The sequence below is a fragment of the Lagenorhynchus albirostris genome, chromosome 4 (assembly GCF_949774975.1).
Source record: "Lagenorhynchus albirostris chromosome 4, mLagAlb1.1, whole genome shotgun sequence".
Taxonomy (NCBI): domain Eukaryota; kingdom Metazoa; phylum Chordata; class Mammalia; order Artiodactyla; family Delphinidae; genus Lagenorhynchus; species Lagenorhynchus albirostris.
Window position 1 is genome coordinate 23,210,126 of NC_083098.1, and position 23,363 is coordinate 23,233,488.

The following is a 23,363-nucleotide window of genomic DNA, read 5'->3' on the forward strand; positions in this document are numbered from 1 at the left end:
GATATAATAAAATCTTCCATTCTCCCACTGGAGCTTTAAAAAAGTCAGAGCTTTATGACCACTTATGAAAACAGATCAGCAGGAGAGTAGAAGTGTGAACACAGGAGAAAACTGGCATGTTTAGCCTCCTCAGATTTTGTTTTCTTTTCCAGAAACATATAAAACAATGGCTGATTTATAGCAATTCATAAAGTATGAATGGATGTGACATGCAGGTTAATGAAGGCCTTAGCAATCTATAAAAGCAGTGTCTATAAAGAGATGAGACCGTTTTTGTGCAGCTTGTCCGTTTGGGCGTATTTTATACACATTTTCAAATTCTGAACACAGAAAACTGATCACATGATTTACATGACTTTTTTTTTCCTAGCTGGGTTATTAGAAATATTGTGGCTGTATATATAAAATCAGTACACAAAATCACATATATGCTCCAACAGAACAAAGAACAAAGCATTTAGAATCAGCATTCTTCTTGTGCTTATTGAAAGTCACTCTAATATTTGAAGTAACCTACCCAAGGACGTCTTGCCATTATACCATAACGTAATGTTGTGATAGAACTGAAGTTTAATCACTGAATTCTAGGCTGGTACACATCATTTACCTGGTACAGGTATATAGTGGGTTGCATGCCCACAGACTTTTTAAAGTCTCTATTTCCATAGAGAAAACAGAGTTTCTACAAGGGTGTACTTCAATTTGTTTATTTAGTCACATTACGTATGGCAGAACTGACATGGCTTACAGAGTGAATGTGAAGTAGTTTCCTATAAAGCACTTGGAATTACTGATTTTTCAGTATATACCACGATTCCAAAGGACCAGGAAGTAGATGAATCAAGAATCCTATTGAAGAGCACAGTTTTTATTTCCTCTTCTAGGAAGACAAGATGGCTGGCTTTTTATACGTAACTTGGTGTAATAAAAATAAGTATTTATTGCACGCCTTTCTGTGTCTGTGTTTTCTGAATTTGGAGTATTTATCTTGTTCCAAGCACCAAGCGTCTGCTTCTGCTGCTCTCCTGGTCTAAAATGTGATTCCTCCTTTCCTCTACCTGTTCTAATGTTGCTTTCCTCCTTCAAAAACTCGCTTTAGTTAGTCTTCCTTGGAAAGCCTTTCCTGACCACTCCTCCTCATACTAGTTTGATCCTTTACACCATCTCTCATATTCTTAGAGACCCTGGAAAATAGCTTAGCGTTTAAGGATCTTTTTAACCACTTCAGGAGTCTTAGTTTGATCTCTCTACTTATACTATGAGTTAACTGAAGGCAAAGAGCAAAATTTTACTCCTTCAAATATGCCCCCTTTCTTGTTCAGCTTTTCTAGGTATTTATTTAAACAAACAAACACCACTTGATCATGACATTTATATGGGCACATTGCAGAGATTTTAAAAGATATAACAAAATATAACAAAAGAAATAAAAACTGTACCAAGTTGTGAGAACCATGGTTAAAGACACTCATGCCTAGTCTTCCAATCTTGTTATTTTGTACACAAACACTGTTAACACAGTTAAGTAAGGGTTATGCTGTACAAGTAGTTTGTTATCCTGCTTTGACAACTCTTATATTCCCCTGTTTGATGAAATATCCTTTTGAAAGATGATTTTTTAATGACGGAATAGTTTTCCATCTTAAGAATCTATGTTTCACTATAAAAATTAAACAACACGTGCTGATTGACTCTGAGTTGGGGATGAAATACAGTGGCTTAAACTTCCCCTTTATCTATCCTGACTTTGAAGCATTAGGAAAAGAAAGTCAAGAAATGAGATGGGAAAACAGAAATCAAGAGAGATAACTCTCTGAAAATGTATGACCACTTTACAGAGATAACTGCGATATATTTCTGCATTGCTTATTATTGATTGTTATCTGATATAATTTTCACGATATTACTAAGAAAATTATAGCAGTTAATATAGATTTATTGATTTTAGAGAAAACTGAAAGAAAAAGTAAGGATCTGTTAAATAATTTGAACCTCAGATTAGTCTTATTTTATGTACTAATAAAATCTATAGGGGAGGAATTGATCCATTTTCAATTCCAGGGGAAAAAGTCTCAGGAAAAATTCATTCCATAAATTTATGTACTGATTCTTAAAAGATAAATCAGCTTCACACAAGGGAAAGGATCTAACAATCAGTTGGCTTTGAATCTCATCTCTCTCTATCCTTTACTCACTAGAGTCTTGGCATCACCCACACACCAGGGCTGATCCTACTGTTCAGAGGTGAGGTACGGGTGAGGGAGACTAGAAGAGGCCATGGGAGTAGGGATCTCACTGGCTCAGCCCATCTTCTATCTTACTACTGTCCTAATCTGACCTTGGCATTCCAGTAGCCCAGCAAATGGTCCTTCACTATTTGCCATTTCCCCTTTTACTATGAGCCCAGATCAGCTCATAGCTTGGTTTCATGCCTGGTCAAACCAGCAACCTGATTGACTATCCTTGAACTCCAGTATTTCCATTCTTAAAACCCTATTACCTACTGTGCAAGTATCTACTATAGCCTGCCCCCCCCTGCTGGGAAAGTCAACTGGTTTTTTTTTAAAAAAACCTTTTTTTTAAATTGAAGTATAGTTAATTTACAATGTTGTGTTAGTTTCCGATGTACAGCAAAGTGATTCAGTTCTATATATCTATAACCATTCTTTTTCGGATTCTTTTCCATTATGGCTTATTATAAGATATTGAATATAGTTCCCCAGGCTATACAGTAGGTCCTTATTGTTTATTTATTTTATTTATATTAGTGTGTATATGTTAATCCCAAATTCTGAATTTATCTCCCCTGCTTTGGTAACCGTAAGTTTTTCGATGTCTGTGAGTCTATTTCTGCTTTGTAAATAAGTTCATTTGTATCATTTTTTAAGATTTCACATGTAAGTGATACATGATCTTTGTCTTTGTCTGACTTACTTCACTTAATATGAATCTCTAGGTACATCCAAGTTGCTGCAAATGGCATTATTTCATTCTTTTTTATGGCTGAGTATATTCCATTGTATACATATATACCACATCTTTTTTATCCATTCGTCTGTCAATGGGCATTTAGGTTGCTTCCATGTCTTGACTATTGTAAGTAGTGCTGTAATGAATATTGGGGTCCATGTGTCTTTCTGAATTAGAGTTTTCTCCAGATATATGCCCAGGAGTGGGATTGCAGGATCATATGGCAACTCTACTTTTAGTTTTTAAAGGAAACTCCATCCTGTTCTCCATAGTGATTGCACCAGTTTACATTCCCAGCAACAGTGTAGGATGGTTCCCTTTCCTCCACACCCTCGCCAGCATTTATTATTTGTAGACTTTTTGATAATGGCCATTCTGACTGGTGTGAGGTGATACCTCATGGTAGTTTTGATTTGCATTTGTCTAATAATTAGCAATATTGAGCATCTTTTCATGTGCCTATTGGCCATCTGTATGTCTTCTTTGAAGAAATGTCTCCTAGGTCTTCTGCCCATTTTTTGATTGGGTTGTTTGTTTTTTGGGTGTTTTTTTTGATATTAAGTTGAATGAGCTATTTGTATATTTAGGTCTTCTGCCCATTTTTTGATTGGGTTGTTTGTTTTTTGGGTGTTTTTTTTGATATTAAGTTGAATGAGCTATTTGTATATTTTGGAAGTTAATCCCTTGTCAGTCGCATCATTTGCAAATATTTTCTCCCATTCTGTAGGTTGTCTTCTTGTTCACCTGGATCTTACATTTAGTATGGATACTTTCCGAATCAGCATCTGCAACATGCATAAGTCCCTTTGGACACAAAGAGGCCTTCCTTGACCCTCTATATTCAAAATAGTCCCTCTGAAATGTAAACTTTTTTTGATAGTTGATTATATTAAGGAATTTTTATCAATATTTTTAGGACTAATAAAGGTATTGTGGTTATGTTTTGAAAAAAAACTGAACAAAAACAAAAACAGTCCTTCTGTTCCCCAAGTCAACTACCTCTCCCCCAGGCATGTTCTAGATAGTCACCCTGTTTCTGTCTACATAGAACTTAACACTACCTGAAATTACTTTATTTATAAGTTTTCTATGCTCCTAATACACTTTAGATGAGTGAATTACTTGCACTTGTTAAGGATTTCACGCCAGCCTCCATGTCCCCACATTCCTATCATAATCGACACCGAGGCTGTTGACACGTATAAAATGTGCGTTTTGATGTACGCTGTGTCTGGCTTCCAGTAGGTATCAGTCATCAACGTGTAAGTTATTTAAAGAATGTGACTTCACAGTGTCAAATAAAAAACACAAGAACCACATGTACACACACATGCCATTCCCTCCTGTGCACTAACACGCATTAGTGACTATTGCCTTCGATTTATGGTATGTGTGGTGTCCATATAAAAATATGAAAACATATTCTTCTAAGTATTCTATTGACTTTGGAGATAGTAAATGGAGGCATGACAATAAACATTGTAAGCATAATCAGGAGAATAAACTTAAGAAATAGTTCATAGGAATTTCTTTTCTTTCATATCTTTGTCAAATGACTCACCTCTATACATTTTCCACAGTGGTTTCAAGAAAGAAATGTTACCAGATTGTAAGAAATGATCCCTCTTCTTAAATGCCAGCTTTGTTGAAATGAAAACAATTTTATTAGACTGTAAACAAGATCTGTGTTCTTTTGGGTTTTTAATTATTTTTCTCTTTGTGAAAATAAAAAGAGTATCAATGTACTCAAGTGAAACAAATGTGGAAGCAGAGTTGTAGGTGTAAGAGTGAATTATATAATTTAAATGCAGTCACCCACTAGAAATACAGCTGACAATAGGCATGAGAGACTCCTGTTATCAGTACATGCTTCTCTTGTACTATTTTTAGCTGATTATAATCTACTTTATTTATATATAGCTTGCTCAATTGACTAAGCATTTCCTAACTCGTTTACTTAGATAAAGATGTAGCAGAGGAAATTCAGCAAGATATAATGATTTTACAGTGGCATATAGACAAGGCAGAGACAAATTCTTGATGGAATATAACTCATACAAAGCAATATGACACCTACAAAATTAGTGTGGCTGTTTTCCCAATTTAAAAAGCAAGGCCATTGAAACTCTCAATTTGTTTGAATACCTTGGTGCAGAACTGATAATCAAATATTAAAAAAAAATTAGTTGGATGGAGAAACAACAAGGTCCTACTGTATAGCACAGAGAACTATATTCAATATCCTGAGAAAAACCATAATGGAAAAGAATATATAAAAAATGTATATACATGTATAACTGAATCACTTTGCCGTACAGCAGAAATTAACACAACATTGTAAATCAACTATACTTCAATTTAAAAAACTCCCCCCCTGAAAAGAATTTAGTTGGAAAATTAGGTGGAAAAAAGTCTCTTACCTTGTTTATGCCATTTTTTCCTAGATTTTTTTTTTTGTATTAAGATGCTTTGCTTTCTTTCTGATTAAATAAACATGCACATTCTTAAACGATGACAAAAATATTTAAGAAACTATTATTCTCTCATTTTTAATTATGAAGTGAAGTCAGCTATATAATAGGTGAAATCTTGAATAATTTGTGAGAGTAAAAAAACTCAAAGGAAAAAAGAGACAAAAATATATTGTAAAACCTACACGGGTTTAGCTGTAATCTCCTTGAAAGAGTAGTTTTTTCAAAAATTCTTCAAGAGATGGTACAGTTAAGGATCTTAAAGTGCTAAGAAACATAACAAACAGTTTGGAAACTACATCTTCCAGGATCAAGAACACAGTTCCTGAAGATTCTAAATAACTTTCTTTTGTTTACTCGTCAGGCATTTCCTGCCATATGATAAAATAAAATTACCTGTTGTTAAGGATTCTACTGGGGCTTCCCTGGTGGCACAGTGGTTGAGAGTCCGCCTGCCGATGCAGGGGATAGGGGTTCGTGCCCCGGTCCGGGAAGATCCCACGTGCCGCGGAGCGGCTGGGCCCGTGAGCCATGGCTGTTGAGCCTGCGAGTCCGGAGCCTGTGCTCCACAATGGGAGAGGCCACAAAAGTGAGAAGCCCGCGTACCGCGAAGAAAAAAAAAGAATTCTACTGTATTTTTTGAATAGATATGAAAAAAGAAAATTAAGGTTTGTTTTTTTAAATGGGAGGAATATTATTATGAATAAATTCTCAGAGCTGCTCATCTCTGAGATTATGATTCAAAGCCGGAAATGTAAGTGACGACAGCATTGTCGCACAGACAATGTGCGACAAAGTGACGACAGCATTGTCGCACAGACAAATTTGACTGTGCTTTCAAAAGAGTTAGTATAGTTAGGTCTTTGAACAAGATAAATAACTTTAATTGAAATAAAAGACAGGGGGCGGGGGAAGGGTAAACTGGGACGAAGTGAGAGAGTGGCATGGACATATATACACTACCCAATGTAAAATAGATAGCTAGTGGGAAGCAGCCGCATAGCACAGGGAGATCAGCTCGGTGCTTTGTGACCACCTAGAGGGGTGGGATAGGGAGGGTGGGAGGGAGATGCAAGACGGAGGAGATATGGGGATATATGTATATGTATAGCTGATTTACTTTGTTATACAGCAGAAACTCACACACCATTGTAAAGCAATTATACTCCAATAAAGATGTTAAAAAAAAGAAATAATATACATAAGTATAAAAAAAAAGAATATATTAATTGTTTGGTGAGAGTTATGGGGTCTTCAAGGGTCCCCAAAGGGCAATTTAACTGGGAAAAAAAAGAAAGAAACAGAAGACAGGTATTTGGCCCAGGCATTCTGTCTCCATGTTTGACTAACAGCCTCCACTCCAATTGCTTCTGCCTAGTTCAGATTTCCCCTGTTCTCAGGATGCAAGTAAGAAAGCTTTCTCTGTGTTTTGAAATACACCAAATTAGTCTAACAAGTCTTCATTTTTCAGAAGTCCTGCTAAAAAGGTAAAAAATGAATTTCTTCTCTTAAAAATAAAAGATGAGTAAATAAAGGCTCAAGTAGCAAGAGTCAAGTTGTCAGTGAGTCAAGAGGTGCCTAGGTCTTCTTTGCTACTTGGCTCCCTTTCTGAAACATGAATTCTTTCTATATCCGACAACATCTGAGAACTCTCTAGAAAAATAAATAAATAAAGTATAGCTTTATCAGTGGTTGTCAGGGATTACAGGAGAGAGGGGGATGAACAGTTAGAAGTCAGTGAACTTTTAGGACAGTGAAGATAATAAGTGTGATACTATAATGATGAATACATGTCTATACATTGTCCAAATCCATAGAATGTATCACACCAAGAATGAATCCTAATGTAAACTACAGACTTTGGGTAATAATAATCTGTCACTGTAAGTTCATCAACTGTAACAACTGTACCACTCTGGCAGGGGATGTACTTTCTGTTCACATTTGATGTGAGCTTAAAACTGCTCGAAAAATAAAATCTATGAGAAAGAGAAAGAAAACAAAACCAAAAAATTATGATTATTTCTTTTCAATAACTTATGGTTGAAAATGTAATATTTTGAGCAAAGGGTGTAAACTTGAAACCTATTTCATTATATAATGAAAAAGTATATTCCTAAAGTAACTGGGACTTCAAACAACTAAAAACTACTGCAGATAGTGGATGTATATATTTCAATTTTCCCATAACTTTATAAAATATGTATATCAATATTTAAAGATTTGGATACCAAAATGTATCTGTATATGGAAATGAATACATGCATTTACAATTCTATAAAACTTCATACAAATAAAATGTAAAGATACTGGGGACCTTTCAAAATATTTCAGAACAGTGAGAGAGAGGGAAAAAAAACCCTCTCTGAATAGTTCATAGGAACCATATTTTTACCCCCTTTAAATACCCTTTTGCAGCGAATTCCCTAATAGCACTTTGTAGTCATAATACCATTTAAATACCATTTTGCAGCGAATTCCCTAATAGCACTTTGTAGTCATAGCTGATTCAAACACAAAGCAGCTTCCACTCACTAGCTAAGTAGTGGACCAGCCTCAGGGTACACATTTTTTTTTTAAACCAGTGATGTTTAAGCAAAAAAAAATTGTATTGAAGTATAGTTGGTTTACAGTATTGTAGGGGTGCCTATTTTTAATAATTCACCCTTGACAAAGTTACAAATTTCTACACGTGCCAGATCTTTAGAGTTGCTTAAGCAAGTTAAAGCTTTGAACTAAAATTAAACTCTCGAAGTCAAGGATCTGTCCACAACATCAAGACGGAAGAGTAAGGGGATTGGGACTTCCCTGGTGGCACAGTGGTTAAGAATCCGCCTGCCAATGCAGGGAACACAGGCTCGAGCCCTGGTCCAGGAAGATCCCACACGCTGCGGAGCAACTAAGCCCATGCGCCACAACTCCTGAGCCTGCGTTCTACAGCCCACGAGCCACGACTACTGAAGCCCACACACCGCAACTACTGAAGCCCGTATGCCTAGATCCCGTGCTCTGCAACAAGAGAAGCCACTGCAATGAGAAGCCCACACACTGCAACGAAGAGTAGCCCCCGCTCGCCGCAACTAGAGAAAGCCCGGGCCCAGCAACAAAGACCCAACGCAGCCAAAAATTAATTAATTTTTAAAAAGAGTAAGGGGATATTTTTGAGTGAGTGAGACCGAAAGGGGGCATGAACCTTGTAAATGGTATAAAGGAGGATAAAGGAAAACTCTACATGAGCCCAGTCTCCAGCCCAAGGAGTAGATAATTAGACACAAGGATTTTGAGAAACGTTGACTAGCAACAAAATCGGGTCACTGTATTAGAATGAGTGCTGGGCACCAGATTTGTGGAGAGCAGACCTGACTGAGAGGCACAAACCCATCACCACTGAGCCCTCAATCCTTGGGTCATGAGCTGACCTGCTCCACAGCTCGGATTCTTTACTAATAAATTGGGGAAAATAACACTTACCTTATAGAATGAAATTTTTTCACAGAACGATATTCATGAAAGTTTATAAAATATATAATGATATAAGTAACGTATCTAAAGTTGTAAATTATAGGTACAAATGGCTTATTACATTTATAGCTATAAATAAATAAGATGGAATTTCTTACCAAGGATGAATTCCAGCTGAGGTTCATTTGGAGTCTTCTGAATACCTATGAATAATAGAAACAAATTCAGACTGAAGATATTTAACTCATTATGAAAATTATGTCAACATATATTACTTTCAGCCTGCCCAGTATGTATAAATGCATTACTTGGCAGAACAAATAAACTCAGTTAATCGTCCAGACATGTATATAAGGAGTCGGTTGTCAGGGCAGGACATAATATTTGTAGCAGAACTAGATATGACTACAGATTTGATTGACCTATTTAGCACCATGGCCATAAAAAACGCAAAAACATTGCTTTTGTAAGCCGCATGACAAATATAAAACATATTTTCAACTGTTTCTGTTTCTTTTGGATACATGTAGACAGAGATGGGATCTTCACAAAGGATGACCTCACCAAAGTCCTCTCTAACATAGATTTCTCTTTCACACCACTCCAACCTGGTGTTAATAGTAAATTATTAATTAAAGAGCTACCTCTGGTTAGGTTACTCAGGACTTGATGATGGTGGTTATTCAGCTAACTTACTGTTAGCTCAAATCAGCATTCTGTTAATGTTTCTATTCCTTTTTTCGGCAATTAAAAAAAATCTATTAACATGGCTAAATGATTGAAGGTGAAGTGGGAGGGAAAGTGAGTCTGAGAAAAAGGTAAGGAAATGGGAATGTCTAATCGTTAGAAGGTAGAAAGGTAAGGCTGGGGCAAGTGACAATGTCATAGGTGGACTCTCTAAGACCACACATGGTACGGGGCTTCCTAAACAAGAGGGGCTGAAGACAGAGATGTCATTTGTAACCACTCATGGTGACCGAGAAATGTAAGAATATTGTAAAAATCTTTTCCTCATTTATTTTTACTGGTGCACCCATCAGAGACAATTTAAATTTATTAGCATTCGGTCATGAATATACTGTGTTAACTACAGATTGGCACTTGCCATCTGCCTCTACAAGGATGAAATCATGTGCTGCAGCTGCTGACCTTCAAAGGAGTTCAGGGTGGAGAGCAGAAATGAGGCATGCTGTGCTCTGGGAAAAACTGGCAGAACCGGTCTTCAGATGGTTAGATATTTTCAGATGACCATTTTATGAGCCCGATTCTTGCATCTCCTCATATCTAGAAAACCACTAAAACCCTTCAAGGTGACGTCTGCTCCTGGTGACTAGCAGAAACCTTCTGCAAAAAATATGTGCTTGATTGCATGGACTCCATCTTCACCAAAATCACATATGTACTGACCTTCCCTCCTGCCTCTTTGGAGCTGTTTCTCAGAGCTGTCTGAAATGCTGTCTCCCAGGCTATAGTCCTCATTTTGCCCCAAATAAAACTTAACTCACAGCTCTCAAATTGTGCAATTTGGTTTTTAGTCGACAACTGTTAGAACCACCTCTTTAAATAAAAATCATCCATTTTTTATTTACAGAGTTCACATTTTTTTTGCAGAGTAACCATTTATTTTTATTTCCTGCTGACATTTAACATTGCTATGGTTAACAATTTTAGACTTTCCAAGAGGGGTTAAAGTGACAATCATTAGGTAGGTCTTTGTTAATTTCAAATACTGTGGGTTTTTTTAAAGGTTATTAACAACCTGCTGTAAGCTCTGACAATCAAATTTCTCAGAAAAACTCATCCAACCAATACCATTTTCTAAAGATTATTTTTATAATATAAATAAAATGAGAAGCTAGGCATATGTTTGCCAGGGTTAAATAACTGGGCAGCAAGAATCTTCTGAAAAGAAAAAGACACAATTTATGCTAAACAATCAAACCCAAACTCTAAGACGTTAAGCATGAGAGAAAACGTACAATTCTTCCAATGACTTTAATTACTTGAGTAGCACAAAGACCAGTGTTAATGTTCAACTGCAAATCTTGGCCAAATAGCCAAGCTTGCCCTATTTATGTGACTTAGTGTTCTCAGGCATGGCAGCGACAGGCTAAGCATCTAGTGTAACTATTGTGCCCTAATGCTTTCAACTGAAATGTCTTTGGTTTTAAAGAGAAAATTTCTATGTTCCAAAAAATAATTCCACATGAGATTATAAAACTGTTCAATAGAACGTGTACTTAAAAAGTATTTATTAATGTCTTAATACACATTCAAGAATGATGATTCTATTTGCTATTGAACCACTTCATAGATGATCATCTACCTCACCCAAGATAGAAGATGAGAGGCATATCATAGATTCAGAACACTGGAACAAACAGTGCAAAGGAACAAAGTTAGTTAATTTGGGGGGGTGCATGCATACTCACTTGTGAACTGAAATTCCCCAGTATCATTTGCCTGGGGTGTGGGCAGAAAGTTCTGGCATTCTTCTGATGCTCCTTCCTCTTTGATTTCCATGATCAACCTTCACAGTTCTTTAAATCTTCCAAATATTTGTGCCAAAATGTCACTGCCAATGATACCTGGTTTAATACAGATGTATCTTCACACTAAAGTCCTGATATCCCACTCTGAAATTCTGCATTTAGGAAACAGCAACAGCAAAAATCTCAGTTACTTCAGAGTTCAGGATAAAGCTAAGAATTAAAGGTAGGTACAGCCTACAGCTACCTTCCTATGAACTTCTTTCCTGCCTATCCCACTTTTACTTTCAGAAACAATCCACCCAGTTAATGTACCATAAACTCTGGGTTAAATGGGTAATCTCTATGCAATTACTTTATAGTCATATGAGGGACTTCTAAATTCTGAAAGGTATATTATTTCTCTTCTAGTTCATTTTGTAAAATAGCAGATCGCTATATGTACCTAATTTAGCAGCAAGAGCAGATAGCATCTTGTCCAGGCATTAGCACGTTTTGCTAAGGCGGATCTTGCTATCATTCCTTCCATTAGAACTGCCCTCTACGCTCATCTCTCCATCCACCCTCGTTAGAACATTGTTCATCAGCACATAAAGATAATTTGGCAGGACGCTCTTCTTCCAAGGTGAGCCAACAGGTTGTTCAGGGGAGCTTCCAACCTCATCATTATCCATAAAGTCTCTTGCTGCTCTGTCTGACAAAGGTTTAATTGTTTAATGATTGGGGTATATGGGGAAAAGAATGAATAATAATTCTAAAAAGCTAAAGCTCCAAGGGAAATGAAAATAATGGCAAAATGATGAAAATTAGCATGGGGAAAGAAGCCTCCAAGAATTTAATACCTATGTTGCACAGACAGCCTCAAACAGTATCAGATTCATTTTGATATTTAGCATGTTATACATGACCAAGAACGATTAGGAAAAAAATCAATGTTGTTTTAAATCAAGTTACCAGCTGAATTAAAATGTATAAAAATCTTTAAACGTCTGCCCAATGCTGTTTAATGAGATAGCAGCAGTAGAGTTTGGTTTGGAATACTGATTTGGTTTCCAGCTCCACAAGTCCACAAACTCACTCTTTGTTGTTCTTAACAAAAGCAGCTTCATTTATAATTCAGCTCTAGTTTTTAAATATCATCTGGCAAAAATTAAATCCACAAAGCATCTTGAATCTTTAGAAATGATTACAATAAGGTTGCAGATAAATACACATTGGCTTCTAAGGATACAACTAGGAATACTTGCTGGGGTAAAGGGCCATAGCACTATCAATAAGACCAAAACCATCAATTTGATAATTATATATTATTTATCTTTTTATTGAGTTATAGTTCATGTACATTATTATATAAGTTACAGGTGTACAATATTGTGATTCACAATTTTTAAAGTTATAGTGCATTTATAGTTACTATAAAATATTGGCTATGTTCCCTATGGGGTACAATATATCCCTGTAGCTTATTTTATACATAATAATTTGTATCTCTTAATCCTCTACCACTATATTGGAAATAAAGACAAAAATAAACAAATGGGACCTAATTAAACATAAAAGCTTTTGCACAGCAAAGGAAACCATTGACAAAATGAAAAGACAACATACTGAGTGGGAGAAAAATATTTGCAAATGATATGACCGATAAGGGGTTAATATCCAAAATATATAAACAGCTCATAGAATTCAACATCAAAAAACAAACAACCCAGACACAGACTGGCTGAATGGATACAAAAACAAGACCCATATATATGCTGTCTACAAGAGACCCACTTCAGACCTAGGGACACATACAGACTGAAAGTTGAGGGGATGGAAAAAGATATTCCATGCAAATGGAAAACAAAACAAAGCTGGAGTAGCAATTCTCATATCAGACAAAATAGTCTTTAAAGTAAAGACTATTACAAGAGACAAAAAGGACACTACATAATGATCAAGGGATCGATCCAAGAAGAAGATATAACAATTGTAAATATTTATGCACCCAACATAGGAGCACTTCAATACATAAGGCAAATGCTAACAGCCATAAAAGGGGAAATTGACAGTAATACAATCATAGTAGGGGACTTTAACACCACACTTTCACTTTCACCAATGGACAGATGATCCAAAATGAAAATAAATAAGGAAACACAAGCCTTAAATGATGCATTAAAAAAGAAGGACTTAATTGATATTTACAGGACATTCTATCCAAAAACAACAGAATACACATTCTTCTCAAGGGCCCATGGAACATTCTCCAGGATAGATCATATCTCGGGACACAAATCAAGCCTTGGCAAATTTAAGAAAATTGAAAACGTATCAAGTATCTTTTCTGACCACGACGCTATGAGACTAGATATCAATTACAGGAAAAACTCTCTAAGAAATACAAACACATGGAGGCTAAACAACACACTACTTAATAACCAAGAGATGACTGAAGAAATCAAAGAGGAAATCAAAAAATACCTAGAAACAAATAACAATGAAAACACAATGGCCCAAAACCTGTGGCATGCAGCAAAAGCAGTTCTAAGAGGGAAGTTTATAGCAATACAATCCTACCTTAAGAAACAAGAAACATCTCAAACAAACAACCTAACCTTACACCTAAAGCAATTAGAAAAAGAAGAACAAAAAAACCCCAAAGTTAGCAGAAGGAAAGAAATCATAAAGATCAGATCAGAAATAAAAGAAAAAGAAATGAAGGAAACAATAGCAAAGATCAATAAAACCAAAAGCTGGTTCTTTGAGAAGATAAACAAAATTGATAAACCATTGCCAGACTCATCAAGAAAAAAAGAGAGAAGACTCAAATCAACAGAATTAGAAATCAAAAAGGAGAAGTAACAACTGACACTGCAGAAATACAAAGGATCATGAGAGATTACTACAAGCAGCTATATGCCAATGAAATGGACAACCTGGAAGAAATGGACACATTCTTAGAAAAACACAACCTTCTGGAACTGAAACAGAAAGAAGTAGAAAATACAAACAGACAAATCACAAGCACTGAAATTGAGACTATGATTAAAAATCTTCCAACAAGCAAAAGCCCAGGACCAGATGGCTTCACAGGTGAATTCTATCAAACATTTAGAGAAGAGCTAATACCTATGCTTCTCAAACTCCTCCAAAATATAGCAGAGGGAGGAACACTCCCCAAATTCATTCTACAAGGCCAACATCACCCCGATACCAAAACCAGACAAAGATGTCACCAGGAAATAAACACACAGGTCAATGTCCCTGATAAACATAGATGCAAAAATCCTCAACAAAATACTAGCAAACAGAATCCAACAGCGAATTAAAAGGATCATACACCATGATCAAGTGGGGTTTATCCCAGTAAGGCAATATATGCAAATCAATCAATGTGATACACCATATTAAAAAATTGAAGAATAAAAACCATATGATCATCTCATAGACTTAGAAAAAGCTTTTGACAAAATTCAACAACAATATATGATAAAAAGCATCCAGAAAGTAGGCATAGAGGGAACTTATCTCAACATAATAAAGGCCATATATAACAAACCCACAGTCAACATCATTCTCAGTGGTGAAAAACTGAAACCATTTCCACTAAGATCAGGAAAATGACAAGGTTGTCCCCTCTCACCACTATTATTCAACATAGTTTTGGAAGTTTTAGCCACGGCCATCAGAGAAGAAAAAGAAATAAAAAGAATCGAAATCGGAAAAGAGGAAGTAAAGCTGTCACTGTTTGTAGATGACATGATACTATATAGAGAGAACCCTAAAGATGCTACCAGAAAACTACTAGAGCTAATCAATGAATTTGGTAAAGTAGCAGGATACAAAATTAATGCACAGAAATCTCTTGCATTCCTATACACTAACGATGAAAAATCTGAAAGAGAAATTAAGGAAACACTCCCATTTACCACTGCAACAAAAAGAATAAAATATCTAGGAATAAAACTACCTAAGGAGACAAAAAACCTGTATGCAGGAAACTATAAGACACTGATGAAAGAAATTAAAGATGATACAAACAGATGGAGAGATATATCATGTTCTTGGATTAGAAGAATCAACATTGTGAAAATGACTCTACTACCCAAAGCAATCTACAGATTCAATGCAATCCCTATCAAACTACCAATGGCATTTTTCACAGAACTAGAACAAAAAATTTCACAATTTGTATGAAATACAAAAGACCTTGAATAGCCAAAGCAATCTTGAGAAAGAAAAACAGAGCTGGAGGAATCAGGCTCCCGAACTTCAGACTATACTACAAAGCTACAGTAATCAAGACAATATGGTACTGGCACAAAAACAGAAATATAGATCAATGGTACAGGACAGGAAACCCAAAGATAAAACCACGCACATATGGTCTCCTTATCTTTGATAAAGGAGGCAGGAACATACAATGGAGAAAAGACAGCCTCTTCAATAAGTGGTGCTGGGAAAACAGGACAGCTACATGTAAAAGAAAGAAATTAGAACACTCCCTAACACCATACACAAAAAAACCCTCAAAATTGATTAAAGATCTACATGTAAGGCCAGACACTATAAAACTCTTAGAGGAAAACACAGGCAGAACACTCTATGACATAAATCACAGCAAGATCCTTTTTGACCCACCTCCTAGAAAAATGGATATAAAAACAAAAGTAAACAAATGGGACCTAAGGAAACTTAAAAGCTTTTGCACAGCAAAGGAAACCATAAACAAGATGAAAAGACAACCCTCAGAATGTGAGAAAATATTTGCAAATAAAGCAACTGACAAAGGATTGATCTCCAAAATTTACAAGCAGCTCATGCAGCTCAATAACAAAAAAACAAAAAACCCAATCCAAAAATGGGCAGAAGGCTTAAACAGACATTTCTCAAATGAAGATATACGGATTGCCAACAAACACATGAAAGAATGCTCAACATCATTAATCATTAGAGAATTGCAAATCAAAACTACAATGAGGTATCACCTCACACTGGTCAGAATGGCCATCATCAAAAAATCTACAAACAATAAATGCTGGAGAGGGTGTGGAGAAAAGGGAACCCTCTTGCACTATTGGTGGGGATGTAAATTGATACAGCCACTATGGAGTACAGTATGGAGGTTCCTTAAAAAACTAAAAATAGAATTACCATACGACCCAGCAATCTCACTACTGGGCATATACTCTGAGAAAACCATAATTCAAAAAGAGTCATGTACCACAATGTTCATTGCAGCTCTATTTACAATACCCAAGACATGGAAGCAACCTAAGTGTTCATCAACAGATGAATGGATAAAGAATATGTGGCACATATATATGGTGGAATATTACGCAGCAATAAAAAGAAATGAAATTGAGTTATTTGTAGTGAGGTAGATGGACCTACAGTCTGTCATACAGAGTGAAGTAAGTCAGAAACAGAAAAACAAATACCGTATGCTAAAACATATATATGGAATAAAAAAAAAAGTTCTGAAGAAACTAGGGGCAGGACAGGAATAAAGATGTAGAGAATGGACTTGAGGACATGGGGAGGGGGAAGGGTAAGCTGGGACGAAGTGAGAGAGTGGCATGGACTTATATATACTACCAAATGTAAAATAGCTAGTGAAGATGATTGATGGGACAAGGAAAAATCCAAATGCTTCTATCTGCTGTAATGAAAGGAAGGGGGTAAGCAGAAAATGAGGTATGATCTGAAAAGTAAGTGACAGAAACTTGAGGATAGTCTCCCTAAGAATCTCAGTTGTTTTTTTCTTTTTTCTTTCAAGGGCATATTTGGGAACTATGAATAAGGAAATATTTCTTGACTTCAAAAGCATAGTTCAGGCTGTCATACTGACTGAAGTAAGTCAGACAGAGAAAGACCAATATCATATGATATTGCTTATATGTGGAACCTAAAAAAATGGTACAAATGAACTTATTTACAAAACATTAGTAGAGTCACAGACATAGAAAACAAACTTATAATTACCAGGGTGGGAGGGGGGAGGGATAAATTGGGAGATTGGAATTGACATATACACACAACTGTATATAAAATGTATAATTAATAAGGACCTACTGTATAGCACAGGGAACTCATCTCAGTACTCTGTAATGGCCTACATGGAAAAAAAATCTAAAAAAGAGTAGCTATATGTAAAACTGATTCACTTTGCTGTACAGCAGAAACTAACACAACAATGTAAATCAACTATACTCCAATAGAAAAATTAAAAAATAATAATAAAAATTAAAAAAAACCAAAAGCCTAGTTCATAAAGGAAAATATTAATAAATTTGATTACATTAAAATAAAATATTCTGTAAGCAAAAGATACAATAAAGCATGCGATAACAAATTACATACTGGGAAAATATGTTTGTAACAGCAGTTTTCAGCTTCTGTTTCGACAAAGATGTAAAGAATATTACTCCTACCGTAAACTCAAGAAAAAGCTGAATAATATATAAAACCGTAACTTTTCCTTAACTAATCAGAGAGCTTAGGTCTCAGAGGTCTCAGAGATCTGAGGTCTCAGATCTCAGACAACCAGGCTGAAATCTAAGGAAAGACAAAGGCCTCCACAGAGCAGAGCTTTCAGGCACAGGAGGAAGGGGTGTCAGTCTCCAAAGAAGCTGGTAATAAGAATTCAATTGAAATATTTAATGACTTACTCAAGGTCAGGAGTAGGCCAGCATGAGTGTATAGAGCTTCTGATAGCCACAAATTCAAAGGTAGTTTGTCCCCACTAACAGACTTTCATGGACCTCATCACATACTCATAAGAAAGACTGGGAGCACACTAGGATCTGAAGAAGGCAATCCTCGGTGATACAGGCCTGGGAGAGCAGAGCAGCAGTCACTGCAGAGAAAACATAGCACAACACTTGCATCCTTATCCCTACAGAACAAAAATGGCAGACCCTGTTGCCATCAGCACACAGGTGAAAAATTGCAATTAGGGGATGGAACAAGAGAAGGGAAGGAAAGTTTCCTGGGATCAGATCATTAGAGATCTTCTGATCCTCTATTTCTTAAACAGGGACAGGGTCATTGAGAAAGCCCCTTCCCTAAGACCCAAGAACACAGATTTTGCCTAAGATCAACGTTGAAGTAGAACAACAGAGAATGTTTCTGCTCCCAAACACCAGGCCAGCAAACACTAAGAAATAAGTTAACAGTAGGTTACCACTGGGGGAGACACAGAAGCATGAATAGTGACCTCTCTGATGTAGAAGTTCCCAGGAAAAGTCTAAACTGGAGGGTGGAGAACAAATTCTCCAGCCACCCAAATCCCACCCTAAACACCAGTGAACACAGGAGTAAATCTGAAGTTACAGGTGCATTGAGGGTGGGCATAGCAACAACAAAACCCTAACCCAGCTCAGTTACTGACTAGATTGATTCAACTCCCCCAACACACAAAGGCTTAACAGAAAAAGAGAAAAGCTCACTTCCAGGCCTAAGTACTAATTCTTTCATACCCTACTATCCTACACACAACACAAAATAGACGAAGGTGAAGAAGAAGATGGATAAGAACAAAAACACACTCAAGAGAAAAAGCAAATACACAATCAAGAGATCCAGACTCAGAAAATACCCAAATTTGGAACTATCAGAAAGAGAATATATTAAAGACTGTAATGGGAAAGGTAGACAACCTGCATGACCACATGGAGATTTTTAGCAAAGACAGAAACTAGTGGAAAAAGTCCAATGGATATGCTAGGAATGTAAAACACCAGCATCAAAGATGAAGAATGCCTTTGATGGGCTCATCAGTACATGTGACACCATCATGGAAATAATCTGTGAACTTGAAGACAGGCCAATAGAAATAACCCCAACAGAAATACAGAGAAAAAAAGTGAAAATGCATGAGAGCATTCAAAAACTGTGAGACACTACCAACCAAAATGCATTATCCAAATCTCAGAAAAAAGAAAAAGACAGAATAGATAGTTGAAAAGACAATGGCCTAGGATTTTCCAAAAATATTTAAAAACATCAAAACACCAATTTAAGAAGCTCAGAAAACACCAAGCAGAGTAGTGCGCGCGCGCACACACACACACACACACACCCCCCCCAATAATCAAATAAGCAAATCAAACAAAAATTAAAAAAAAAAGAAACTTCTACATATGTTCAACCTACTGAAAACCAAAGATAAGAGAAAATTTTTGAGGTAAAAAAATTTTGACCGCAAAAAAGGCAAAGTACACGTAGAGTAACAAAAGAAGAAAATATCTTGGACTTCTTGTTAGAAACTATGTAAGTGACATCTTAAAAAATCTGAGAGAATAAAAACTGTCAGCCCAAAATTCTACACAAAGTAAAAATAACTTGTAAAAAATAAGGAGAGGTAAAGACTTTTAGCCAGACAAATAATTGACAAATTCATTAGAAGCAGACCTGCACAGCAAGCAATATTAAAGAAAGTTCTTCAAGCATGACATTACAGAAAGATACTTGGATCTACAAAAGAAATGAAGAGCACTACAAATGGTATGAAGAAAAATATATGTTAATTTCATCTTTTCTTACTTTGAGTGACTATAACAGATAATTGCCCAAAGCAGGGCTTGGCATAATTTTCCTGTTAAGGAAAGATAGTAAATATCTTAGGCCTTTGGGGCCATACAGTCTCTGTTACAACCACTCAGTGCTGCTGCCGCAATGTGAAAGCAACCATTGACAACACATAAACGAATAGGCATGCCCATGTTACGATAACATTTTATGCAAAACGAATTGTTATTTAGGATTTGGCCTGCAGGCTAGTATTTGCCAAGCACTGGTCTAGAGCACAATTAGTAGCAATGTATTGTATGCTTATAGCATGTGTAAAAATATAACATAGAACATCAATAGCAAAAATGATGGGAGGAATGAATAGGGAGTTATTGTTTTTACACTAAAATTATAGTATACAATTATATCACTAAAATATATGAAAGTAGACTGTGATTAATTAAAATGTATATGGTACTTCCTAGGGTGACCATTCATATTTTTTAAAAAATAAGTATAAATAATAAGCCAATAGTGGAGGTAAAATGGAATAACAAAAAACACACAATAATCCAAAGGCGGGAGTGAAAGACCAAAAAAGATGGAATAAATAGACAAAAACTAGCCAAATATTTGTTTTTAATCCAACCACATCAATAATTACATTAAATGTAAACAGTCTACATACACAGACACACACACACGCACAGCAATTAAAAAGAGAGATTATCAGCTTGGACAAAAAAGGAAGGACTAACTCTATGTTTCATAGTTATATTTAAATATAATGACATATATAGGTTAAAGTAAAAGGATCCAAAAATTTAAACCATGCAGACGCTAATCAAAAGAAAATTGAAGTGGCTATATTAATATCAAGTAAAATAGATTTCACATGAAGGAATAATATAATGACAAATGGTTAATTCACCAAAAAGACATAACAATCCTAAAGGTACATGCACCTAACAGCAGAGCTTCATAATACGTGAAACAAAAACTTAAAAAACTAAAAGGAGAAATAGACAAATCCACAATGATATGCTTGGAGACATCAACATCCCTCTCCCAGTAATGGCTAGAACAAGTAAACAGAAATCAGTGAGGATACAGAAGACAACGACAGTACCAGCAACTTGACCTAACTGACATTTATAACACAACGAATTCAACAACAACAGAATATACATATTTTTTTCAAAGTATACATGCAATATTCACTAAGGTCATATCCTAGGTCCTAAAACAAACCTTAACAAATTTAAGAGAATTGCAATAAAAACAAGTGTGTGCATATATAAAACACACTAATACTCATTAGAATCAGAATGAAATCACTACACTACATATCAAACTATGCTTTCAGGGAAATTTATAGTATTAAGTGTTTATAATAGAAAAATAAAGGTCTCAAATCAATGATCTAAGCTGTCACCTTATAACTAGAAAAGGAGCAAATTAAACCTAAAACAAGCAGAAATACTGTGTGTAATAAAGATAACTGATAAAGATTTACTTTCCAGAATATCTTAAGAATGGTAGCAAAACAACCCAACAGAAAAAACTAGCAAAATATGTAGACAGGTAATTCAAAATTATTAAACACAAATTGTCAAGAAACTTATTAAGAGATTCTGAACTTCACTAGTTATCATGGAAATGCAAATTAAAGCCAAATGAGATATCATTATACGACCATCAATAAGTAAAAATTTTAAAGTCTCAAAACCTCAAATATTGATGAGGATTTCGAGCAATATAAACTTTTATGTACTGCTGGTGTTCCAGTCACAATGGAAAATAATTTGGTAATATCTAGTAAAGTTGAAAAGCAATTCTACTTCCAACCATACATTCTAGAAAAATTCTTGCAAATGCATACCAGAAGACAGTTAAAAGAATGTTTATAATGAATCAACTTCTAATAATAAAATACTGAAACAGGCTAAATGTCCATCAATAAGAAAGTAGATAAATATAATGTGATCTATTCATTCTGCATAGACTGGATTTTCATTTCACATACCAACATTGATTAACTTCACAAAGTATAGAGAAAAAGGGGAGAAAGAGTGAAGAGGAGACTAAGACGGGGGTGGGGTGTGGGGGAAGAAAGAGGATGGCACTTATAGAAAATTTTAAAACATGTAAAATAATATTCCAGTTCTGTATTGCATAGGGGTACACACACATGAGGTACAATCACAGAGAAATGCATGGTAAACACTAAAATCAGAATAGTTAACGATATTTGGGAGGAAGGGTGTAGGAGATGTGATCAGGAAGGGGAACACAGGGGTTTTCAACTGTATTGGGAAAGTTTGATTTATTAAACTGGGTAACAGGTACAAAACATCTACTATATTTTTCTTTATGACTTTGGTAGGAATGAATTTAACAAACTAAATTATGTTAACGTGTTGAGAGGAAATGGGAGGAACTGAGAAGCTTTGAGAAGACTGGTGGAGTTTTGTGCTGGCCTTCATGAGCATTGGATGAGGAACAAGTGGGGCAGTTGTATGGGTCCATCTGGGCCTGGAGACACAGGTTTGTGGAGACCTCAGTCTGACTAGCTGTGTGGCTTTCTTCAGCGGGGCTCAGCAGCCTGGTGGAGAAGGACAGCTTAGTTGACATAGTGTTGGGGTTTTGTCTGTGGACGCAGCGAGAGAAGGGTGAAGCTGAGAATGCAATACTACTAAGGCGACTGAAAAGTTTCTACGCTAGATTGGGAAGTCATTAATGGGGAAAGATGTGACAGATTGGGGGCTGAGAGAAGAATTCAGTCCTAAGGGATAACTTAGGGTATTGTCATGGGATAAATGACAGACCAAATCCTAAATAACAATTAGTTTTGCATAAAATGTTATCGTAACATGGGCATGCCTATTCGTTTATGTATTGTCAATGGTTGCTTTCACATTGTAGCAGCAGCACTGAGTGGTTGTTACTTAGGGTATTGTCATGGGATAAACGAGTGGATGAAATAGAGTGGTGTTGATGGTCACTAGAGCATAAAAAGACAAAGAAACTGTACCAGCAAGGATGCTAGATGGGTTATTCCCATGGGAATTGCAATTGCCCAGAGGGATACCAGGCGGAACCTGGGGACCAAGGGAAGACTATGTGTCTGGTAGAAAAGTCTAAAGAGAACAGGAGTTTGGTCAATGAGCATGATAAATAGGGACAGAGGTGTGGCATAGCCAGACATAACAGCTTAGGAGGCCTCTTGTGGCACCAGGAAAACAGTAACCCTGCCTCCAGGCTCTGTATATGTGGCCGATCTACATTACAGTAGGCAGCAGGGTAGCAGAAAACTCCAGCAAAGCAGGTTTCCATTAAGACAGACAAAGAAAACATTTTCTCAGGAGGTAGAAGGCAGATGAGACTATTTTTCATAGAAACAGAAGACCCCAAGGACTTTATGTAATTATTTCAGAAGTGAGAGGATCAGAGGAAGATTGAGTCATAGCCA

At 36.1% G+C, this 23,363-nt stretch overlaps 1 protein-coding gene across 2 annotated transcripts in view; it reads right to left on the minus strand.

Annotated features, from left to right (window-relative positions):
- The window catches only part of INPP4B (inositol polyphosphate-4-phosphatase type II B), a 728,360-nt gene that overhangs the window by 354,367 nt on the left and 350,630 nt on the right, over positions 1–23,363 (minus strand). For both annotated transcript variants that reach the window (XM_060147684.1, XM_060147683.1), the window contains 2 exons: positions 11,336–11,547; positions 9,062–9,106 (listed from right to left, as the gene is read on the minus strand). In XM_060147684.1, the coding sequence (XP_060003667.1) occupies positions 9,062–9,106; positions 11,336–11,426 (136 nt within the window). In that variant the 5' untranslated portion in view covers positions 11,427–11,547. The remainder of the gene's footprint in view (positions 1–9,061; positions 9,107–11,335; positions 11,548–23,363) is intronic.